The sequence below is a fragment of the Crinia signifera genome, chromosome 7, assembly GCF_055691185.1.
Source record: "Crinia signifera chromosome 7, ASM5569118v1, whole genome shotgun sequence".
In the NCBI taxonomy this organism is placed as follows: Eukaryota; Metazoa; Chordata; class Amphibia; order Anura; family Myobatrachidae; genus Crinia; species Crinia signifera.
The window spans coordinates 20,257,705-20,268,058 of record NC_139223.1 but is presented as its reverse complement, the minus strand read 5'-3'; the positions used below and the strand labels follow the sequence as shown (position 1 = coordinate 20,268,058).

Genomic DNA, 10,354 nt, shown 5'->3' with positions numbered 1-10,354 from the left:
GGGCAGGGACTGATGTGAATGTTCTAATATTCTCTGTACAGCGCTGCGGAATATGTGTGCGCTATATAAGAAACTGTTAATAAATAAATAATAATAATAAATATAATCATTGTCCATAGCGTTAGGTAATTATAATATCACCTAATGTGAACACAGATTTAGTTTTTTTCTTGACTTGCTCATTTGTTTCTGTACTTTGTAAGGCGCTGCGGAACCCTGGGGACACCATATAAATAAATTCTAATAATAATACTAGTAATTAGAGAAGAGAACTGCAAGGCCACATACAGATAACCCCCCTGCAGCCAGGCTGAGCAATGCCAGAGCAATAACAGGAATCCTCTGTGCCAGCAGAACAGCATTCTTCCCCAATCCTTAAACCCACTTCAATGAGGCTGAACATCTGGACGAGGATACTTGGAACTCTTCCCCCCCTCCTGCTTTGCTCTTTAATTGCATTGTTCTCTGGTTACCCATGTGAAGGGGGATGGGACCGAAACTCCGAAACTTCTCCACTCTCTGCCTCACTTCTCACTGGCTGCAAGTTTTCCCCTGCTCTCCTCTGATTGGACGCTACTCTCCCCCCTCCTGCTGCTCAGTGCCCTGTCCTAGGATCTCCCAGCCAGGGCCAGGGGGAGATAGAGAGTGAGTGTAGTGAGCAGCATCAGCAGGGACACTGGACATCCCTCCAGGCATTGCCTTTCCATGGCTCAGGGTAGTTTAAAGAGACCACTGAGCAGGACAGGGACAAGGTGAAGGACTGTGCAGCTGCTGGCCATGGTTTGCTTGTGCTAAGGAGGGGGACCAGGACTGAAGATGCTCCCCTTATCCCTCTGGATGTGCTTCCTGGTGACCCTTCATTCCATCACCTGCAGCTCCCCGGAGAACCAGTGTAACTGGAGAGGAAGGTAAGAACCCCAACTTATCACACAGCACTGGCTCATAGAGATCACTGCGGCACAATGTATCCATTTACTGCAGGCTGGGAGCAACTTGGAGACACCAGCCCTCGGCCAATGGGACTCTGGCAGATTTAAATGTTGCAAAACTTAAAAAAAAACCTTTAAATACTATTTTGTAAACATTCTAAGCGGTTTCCTTTGATCCTTTGTTTATTTTTGGTCCTAATTTGTAAATACTATTTGGTAAATAAAAGTTTAGGGACAGTAAACCCTGCAATCCTATTGGTGGGGTTCAGTGGCCTTCTAATGACCTAATGGGAAACTTCTGAGCCTGCCAGGCATGGATAGCATGTGAATTCCAGCATCTCCCCCTCTCCATGCCCATTAACCCCTTGGGGTGGGACAGATGACGGCAGCAGGAACGCTTAAATAATACTAAAAGGTTATATGAGAAGAAAAAAAGTTGTGAATGAATAATATGGGATTTAAATGTTTATGACCCAAAAGGGATTTGTGTCAGCTTCTTATGACAAGTTGTGTTTAGATTGTAAGCTCTTCTGGTTAGGAATCTGTGCATAGGGATGAGACAAGCCTGAGGGTCCGTCACTGTGATGTACAAGCCCTTGTGCTGGGGTGATTGCTCCCTGTGGAGTACAGGATGTGGGGGATTTAATAGTCATAACACAGGCATTACATAGACAGGGCTAAAGTCCAGTGCAGGGATTGATCCCAGCCAGGAAGTGCTGGGTGACTGCTGTGTAATCTATAAACCCCTGGTCCTTAGTATAACATGGGGAAGTGAGGGGGTGACAGGGTGTGATATCTGTGTATGGAGTGACGCAGACCGTGCCACAGTCTGTCCAATTCTGCAAACAGCACCCTCCTATGACTTTATTAGCTTATACGTACCACCATGCAACTTTTACTAAGGCAATATATTTTTCTTGACAGAGTTTTCCTGTGCCTCTTAGCCGTGACTTTATATCATAAGGCTGAGACGTGTATTTGATGCCACTGTTGTGACGCAGTTTTGCAGCACAGTCTGCATTGTGTATTAATGTAGCTTTGAGGGCAATTCAAACCTGAATGCCCAGGTCCAAATTCGCTCCCCCGGCCGATGGTTGGGGTTTGGTCGTATGTGCTAAGGTCGATGTTTGCCGGGGCGTTTGCAACATGCTGGGGCGGACAGGGGGGTGGACGCAGGGGACCGTCCAGCGTTTCATGGGAGCGCCCACAAAAACTGTGCCCATGCATTCACGAGGCAGGCAGCTGACATCACATGACGTCAGCTGAATCAGGCCCTTTGTGTCATATTCTGCAACAACAAAGACAAACCAAACAACACAAATTAAAAAAAACATGTCGCCTGAGGATACAAAGACGTGCCTGGGAAACCAAGGGAGAGCATTAAGAAAGGGTACATTAAAATCTTTGAGGAATTGCTAGGCCCAAACGTAACAGGCTTTGCCCTCCGTTATTTGGAATAGGACCCTGTGAGCCGGTTTGTACAGATCACCGGCACCTGATTGACCCGTTCCCGTGCCCCCGGATGTTTAGGGCCCCTGTAATGAATGTATTTATCTGACAATGAGATTGTGGCAGTGGCCAGTCCTTCATCCCCACGTTTATGTCCCTATGGGTAATGAATACGCCTACGTGGGATACGGTCGTATTGTCGACCAGACTTAGGTCGACACCGTTGGGTCGACAGGCAACACGGTTGACAGGGTTCCAGGTCGACAGGTGTCTAGGTCGACATGGGACAAGGTCGACATGGGTATAGGTCGACAAATGCGTTCGGTCAACATGGGTTAGGTTGCGAGGTCGATGGGTTTTTTCACTCTTTTTTGAGCCGACATGTGCCGACAGGCGGTATTTCATGCCCTACCATCCACTAGGGCGTGGTGGGAGAATAAAATAGTGTGCCGATCGTAGCGAGGCACCGTGCCCGAAGCATTGCGAGCGATGCAAGGGGCTGCGGTTCAATTCAAACTGTGTCCATGCCGACTGTGTCGACATTCGGGTAAAAAAAACTGTGAAAAAACCCATGTCGACCTTGCGACCTGTCGATCTAACGCATTTGTCGACTCTCAAACCATGTCGACCTTGTCCCATGTCGACCTAGACACCTGTCGACCTTCACCCATGTCGACCTTTTTGCCTGTCAACCTAATGGTGTCGACCTAAGTGGGGTCGACAATATGATCCCCACCCGCCTGCGTAACTTACGGGCGGCAGAATGGGAGTATACAGGAACGCGGGCTCTGTTTTGTGCCCCTCTGACAGGCTGATTTAAATGGCCATTGAATGCACCCCGATTAATATTGTCACATAACTAAATACTTTCACCTCGCCAACACCCGGCATCTGTGGTGCTGCTTCCAGCTGCTGCGGGTATGTCTGTCATTAGTGACTTCACCCCATATCAAACCTAACAGCTCCATAGGGCCTGGGTGACAGACACGGGTCAATGGCTTTGTCCCAGGGGGAGCAGAGTCTGGATCAGGCAGTACATGTAACCGCTTCCTTGAAAATAAATTATAGCTGCAGTGCTTGTAAGGGGGGATGTTGCCCTTAGCAACCAGTTTCTGTCTTTATTTTTCAAGGATGCAATACTGATGAGTATGAAGGCTATCAATTCACTGATATCAGGAATCAGTGATGTCACTGGATAACAGTTGAGTGATATGCTGCATTCTCAGTGATGTCACGGTTCCGAGTAGAATTATAGGAAGCATGATGTCACTGATTCCTAGTACAATTATAGGCAGCATGATGTCACTGATTCCTAGTGAATGGATAGGTGGCACTCTCAATGATGTCACTGGTTCCTAGTAGCCTTATCAGTAATGTCACTGGTTCTTAGTGATTGGATAGGCTGCACTCTCAGTGATGTCACTGGTTCCCAGTGGAATTATAGGCTGCACTCTCAGTGATGTCACTGATTCCCAGTGGAATTATAGGTGGCACTCTCAGTGATGTCACTGGTTCCAATTAACCGGATAGGCTGCAGTGATAGTGATGTCACTCATTCCTAGTGAAATTATAAGTGCAGTGATAGGCTGCATCCTCAGTCATGTCACTGGTTCCTAGTGAAGTGATAGGTTTCTGCATCCTCAGTGATGTCACTCGTTCCGAGTACAGTGATAGGCTGCATCCTCAGTGATATTAATTGTTCCAAGTGCAGTCATAGGCTGCATCCTCAGTGATGTCACTCATTCCGAGTACAGTGATAGGCTGCATCCTCAGTGATATTAATTGTTCCAAGTGCAGTCATAGGCTGCATCCTCAGTGATGTCACTGGTTCCTAGTGAAGTAATAGGTTATCTCATACTCAGTGATGTCACTGGTTCCAAGTGCAATGATAGGTTGCACTATATATATTTTGTGTGCCATTTAATAAGTTTACCTCCTAGTGTGTAATGTGTTTCACTATAAAAAGTAGTATATGGGGCAGACCAATGCAAATCATGCCAAATAGTGAAATCTGGGTAGTGGCCAGCAATGGCACTCTAGCCTACCAGGCTTCCGTGCAAATGAGCAAAGCAGGGACCCTCCACTGAGCATGCATGGACTGCTGCATGTGCCACCGCTCTGCTCACATATAGGGGGGCACTATGTATAGTAAATAACCGCAGTTTTACATAATATTCCAATTATTATTTATGTTGCTTTCCGCAGTGGGCTGTCTCTGGAACCAAAGTCAGTGGAACAAGTTACACTGCAGTGTGCGGAGGGCGCCGTGGAGTGGTTGTACCCAACCGGAGCACTTCGTCTTAGCCTTGTACCCCGCCAGTCCTCGGCTCCGCCGGGGCCTTTACCCAGCCGCTTCACCGCCTGCATTAAGCCATCAGCTTCATTCCGCGGGGCCCAGCTGTACCTGGAGAAGGAAGGAGTGCTGGAATTGTTACTTTCGGAGGGAACACCGGCCATGCATTCCAGGGTGCACTGCTTCAGTTGGCTTCCTCACCAGAAGGTGGCGCTGTTCCTCCAAGCCACGCCCCACCTGGACATCAGCCGGCGTATCTCTGCTTTCCGCTACGAGCTCAGAGGCGACTGGGATGGGCGGTTAGCTCTGCCGCTGAACAAGATGAGTATAGAAGGTGAGCCGGTTCGAGTTACCCCCTTTCAATTTATAGCTACCCCCCTTCCCAATTTTGGGGGGCAAGCCAGTCTGGGGGCTATAATTTGGTCTGGGCATCCCTTTACTCTGCGGAGAAATATGGTTGCTAGGTCGACACGATGAAGGTCGACATACATAAGACCGGCAGGGCTTAGGTTGACCCTATGACCCAGAGATCCACACAGATAACGCCCTGGTCAAGAATCAAATTTATACTGACAGCAATACTAACCACTGTGCCACCCTTAAAATGCTATGTAACAAATATACAGGGTTACAGGTTACACTATTATACACCCTCCTGCGACTTTAGTCAAATATATATATTTATTTTTTCTTCCTGGCTCCTTGAATTTCAGCCATGTGTCTATATCAGTCAGAATCCCTTGCTTCCATTGCCCTCGGACACAACTCTGCAGGAAGAACAGCGTAGCGTCGTCAACTGCTCTGCTGTTGCTAATGGCAACGTCACCTCTTTTCACTTTCAATAGCGCTGTTAGGGGAACAGAGTTTATAAATAGTCTGTATGTTCCTCGTCATACCGCGGCAGAAGGTTCCGCAGATATCAGCGGCCTGGAGGGGTCTGTGAATACACACTGATATCAGTGCTGTTCAGTAAATGGGTCTCTGTATCTGAAGCCCAGGCAGGGCCCGAATGGTCACTCTCCTCCTGGAGTGGGGGTGGTAATCTCTGCCTTGAAGTCTCTACCCTCCCCCCCCATCTTCCTTTCCCTCTTTAAACAACAGGGCAGTGTCCTGCTGGGACTAGGATATAACCATTAACCCCATTAATTAGTGCGATAAGAAGTCGCAGAGGGGGAGGGGGGGGGGGGTGTTGCTATGACAATGGACAGGGCCTAGGAGTTTATTTACAAAAACTTTTAGTCCCACCTGGGTTGCAGGACAGGGTTTGCAGCATAAATGCATAGCGTATGGGTTTTCCAGGTATCCTGTCATGCAGCTGAAAGCCGGAATAGGTGGGAACGTTTTCTGTACACATCCTGGTTTTCCACCCCTAAATTACCTTTCTTCCTCTTCTAGGTGCCTGCAGTCCGTGCAACGACACCGAAATCCTGATGGCAGTGTGCACTAGTGACTTTGGTGAGCAGATTTTGTTTTTATTCACTATTATATGTTGTGCTGGTTTCCCACAGTACGCTGTAGAGCAGGCATTATTAGGAACCTTTGGCCCTCCAGCTGTTGTTGAACTACACATCCCAGCATGTCAAGACATGCTGGGAACAGTTTCGCTATTTGCCCATGCTTAAACTGCTTCAAGGCATGCTGGGACGTGTAGTTCAACCATAGCTGGAGGGCCAAAGGTTCTCTGCTGTAGATAGATTTATAGCTCTATAAAGTTGGAGGCGTCATATTGCGCTTCTTGCGTGTAAAATTGCGCAAAACTTTAGCACTTTATAAATACTATAGATTTTCAGCCGGAACAGCTGTATTATGTGGACGTGGATTGGTGGTTGCTGAAATCTAGCGGTGGTGTATGTTTCTTCTGTCGTTGTTGGCAATTTAAAATTAGATTGAACTTTCCGTTGTGAGGCAGATGACGTCAGGCCCCTCCGGAGAGAGTGGCATGCTTTATAGTATTAACTCTGGGGTTTGGCTTGACTCCGTGGAATGCAATAATGGCCCAGCCAAGCGTTCAGTCCGTCCCCAACCCCCTATCGGCTTTTTCATCTGTCCTCCTACTTAAGCCCTCTTTTGCCCCCTGCTGCATCCTAATAAAGAGTGAGGAGAGAGTGTCTGCAGCCAGGGGGGGGGTCTGGAGAGACCAGGTTGCCAAGACGATCTTGCCTCAGGGAAAGACTTATGAGCTAGCTATTTGGCATAGGCCTATGAAAAGACGTGGTCATGCTGAAAGCCATCGTCCAAACCGCCGTGGTCTTCACTTTCATTTACTTTTCCAAAACACTTAGAAGATCAAAGATTAGTTCTTATTTTTCTAAAAAGTTCCTCATGAGGTCCTCATTCCTATCAGTAGGCATGTAATCAGTCTCTGCCTTCCTCTCTCCGCAGTTGTCCGTGGAAACATCCGAAGAGTGGTCAATGACGCCGAGCTGCAGGAGTCCGTGATCGGGATAAGCGCCACCCGGGTCCACCGACAGAAGTTCACCCTGTTTCAGACTCGAGGTCGCTCTGTGAAGTCTCTTGGAGATATTAGGACTCCTCTCAGCTGTGGCGTTAAGCTTGGGCCTGGGAGCTTCCTCTTTATGGGGTGGGTCCACTTTGGTGACGCCTGGCTGGGATGCGCTCCGCGTTACAAAGACTTCAAGCGAGTGTACGAAGCCGCCACACAGCTACGTGAAAACCCGTGCGAGATCTTGCTGGACTGATGGTAATGATACGCTGGGATGCGGCCGATTGATGCAGGGGCATCTTTCTGGGCAAAGGAAGGGATCTTACGTGCCAGGATCGGAAGACCGCCTGTCATACATCTCTGGACCCTTCGGGAAGCTTTCAGAGGCCTTCACCACCACCGCCACCTCAAAGACAGACTCTCAATATGCAATATTAAACAATATACTCAAATGTCCCGCAAAACCATTCTAGGTTGTAGCCAGAGGTTCGGCACAGTACGGCCTAGCGGACAGGATAAGGCACCTTGCAAACTTTGTCATATAAACATGGAGAACTTATTTCCTTCCAGACCAGGATCCAGGCTTTTCCCTTTCCATCTTAAGTTCTGTGACCGGTGGCGGGAAGCTTGAATGTGGAAGTTTCTTCTGGACCAATCCCCCTTTCCCTCACACATTTGCACTCGTAAATAGACTTTGCTAGAGAACTGAGCCAGTTGTTACGCTCCCTTCATAGTACGGGAGTTTTTATTGTATGTGCCACCTCCAAGATGGTGGAATCTCATGTACCTTGTAAGAGAATCTAATGGCAGCTTGAGACAAACCCTGGACAGCACTCTCCCAATGGAATGAGACCAGTGTTATTTAAAAGGGAAAACTAAAACACTGGCCAGGCATGCCGGGAGATGCACTAAGAAGGCATTGTTAAGCCCTATTTTGCCATTGGGGCAGTAGCCTGTAGCTAGAAACTGGAGTTACTGTAGTACTAAGATTTTTTTTTTTTCAATTTTATTTAATAGCTCCCAAACCCTGATTCTTGGTTCTCTTCATTTCACGCATCCTATCCCCAAATCGGCTGTAAAAAAAAAAAAAAAAAAGGGTACTTATGTTATATCTGGGCTCCCGTTTTTCTTATGAGACCGCGTGCGCTCGCCACGCTTCGGGCACGGTGGCTCGCTGCGCTCACCACACTATATAAAATCAACTCCATGCGTAGTTGGATAGTAGGGGTATGAAAAAATGGGGTGCATTTAACATGGGAGCCCAGATAATACATAAGTACCAAAAAAAGTTCAGCGCCCATTTTACTTTTTTTTTAGAATAATGAACCACTAATCTGCCACATACATGACTTCATCAGTTTTTACTTAAATAACTCTTAACATCATTCAGCCTTTTCCTGGCCGGGTACCGTTATATAACGCTACAGAGTTAAATCTCAAAGAGATTACGGTTTCTTAAATATAATTTTTTTTATTTATGTCTTTTTTATTTTTTACTTTTGAATGTGCACTAAAGTGTAATTATTATTATTTTTTTTTACAAAACCAAACTTTGATTTTGTAGAAGCAGATTCACTGCGATATTTTAATTTATTGTTTGCACATCGTCTGTGTGGCGTAAAGGTGAAATCACGAGTAAGCAGCCCTAAAACTTGCCTATAGATGATATTCATCCATTTTGGCATTCAAACACAGCCATATTATAAAAGAGAGTGGAGGCAGCCATTTTGTAATCTGAACCAGTATCTGTGAGAACTGTCTCCAATTAAGACCTCATGGAGTCCTAGGCAGGAATATTTAGTCATTGGGCCCTACGCAGGAGCCTTTGTTACATAAAGGGTTATCTGGGTCTGGTTATCCACAAAATGGCTGCCGTCACTTAAGCAAGAAATTCTGCCTTATTGCCCCAAAAGCAGCCTGCCATGTACCACTGAAGACGGTTAAAGTAGAAGCGGCTGCGAGCTGTGACATCACCCATGACATCACTGAGACTTTGTGTAAAATAATGAAGGAATAATAGTGTTACTTCCTGTAGGCCGCCATCACAGAGGCCGGTGAGAACACGTCGCCGCTCTACTGTAAAATATGAGGGATTACGTGAAATATTATGTGAAACCTTCCGGATTTTTTTATTTTGTGTGTTGAACACCATAAAGCTCCTGTCACCTTACCTCCGAGATAGCTGAACGTTCTTACCCCTAATCTGACACTACAGGCCCATTTATCAACCAGGGATTCATTTACTTCACAGCTGAGTGTCTGCTATTGTTCTCTGGTATCAGATTGGCAGGAAGTCGGACGATCACTGTGTTGCAAATCACATTTAGCGGACTTGTATTGCATTATTATTGGTCACAGAGAATACATGGTATAACACTAGGTAAATCTACAAGGTACTGGGGAAATGCAGGGCGTAAGGTGAGTTTAGTCCTCGCGGAGGTAACGCGACAGAAAACACTGCAATGTTATAGCTGGATCACTGCCAGACTTCAGGGGAAGATGTACTAAGCCTATGACTTTATCTCTCCCCCTCAATGTCGATCTCAACACTGCACTGTCCGCGTGGCACAACTAGCGTCTGGTCGGGGCGACCGACCGACGCATTGGGGGGTACGAAGATGTTTTGTATCCTGCAAATGTATATGAAGACCATGTAAATATGTGTTCAGCAGATAGAGTTCTATGTAAATGACTTGTACAGATAAATGTGATTTCTTTGTATAAATGTTTTGTATATGTCCTGTGATGTGTTTTATACTGTATATATATAAAAGCAACAATCTAAGCAGTGTGGGTCCTTTTATTCTTTTACGTTTCTAAATGACCGGCATTATCCAGAATATCGCTTAGCGCTGACAGCGAGGAAGTTATACTGTGTATGACAGCGAGGAAGTAATACTGAGGAAGTTATACTGTATATGACCACGAGGAAGTAATACTGAGGAATTTATACTGTGTATGACCACGATGAAGTTATACTGTGTATGACAGCGAGGAAGTTATACTGTGTATGACAGCGAGGAAGTTATACTGTGTATGACAGCGAGGAAGTTATACTGTGTATGACAGCGTGGAAGTAATACTGTGTATGACAGCGAGGAAGTACTACTGTGTATGACGGCGAGGAAGTAATACTGTGCATGACAGCGAGGATGTAATACTGTGCATGACAGCGAGGAAGTAATACCATGTACGACAGCGAGGAAGTAATACTGTGTATGACCGCGAAGAAGTAATACT

General features: G+C 46.4%; 1 protein-coding gene across 1 annotated transcript; it reads left to right on the top strand.

Moving 5' to 3' along the window:
- The first annotated feature begins 290 nt into the window (after window positions 1-290).
- Window positions 291-9,903, top strand: METRN (meteorin, glial cell differentiation regulator). Its single transcript, XM_083152583.1, has 4 exons — window positions 291-908; window positions 4,584-5,005; window positions 6,067-6,126; window positions 7,054-9,903. Exons 1-4 carry the CDS (start codon window positions 817-819, stop codon window positions 7,368-7,370), a joined length of 891 nt encoding a protein of 296 aa, XP_083008709.1. The 5' UTR covers window positions 291-816; the 3' UTR covers window positions 7,371-9,903.
- Window positions 9,904-10,354: the final 451 nt, after the last annotated feature.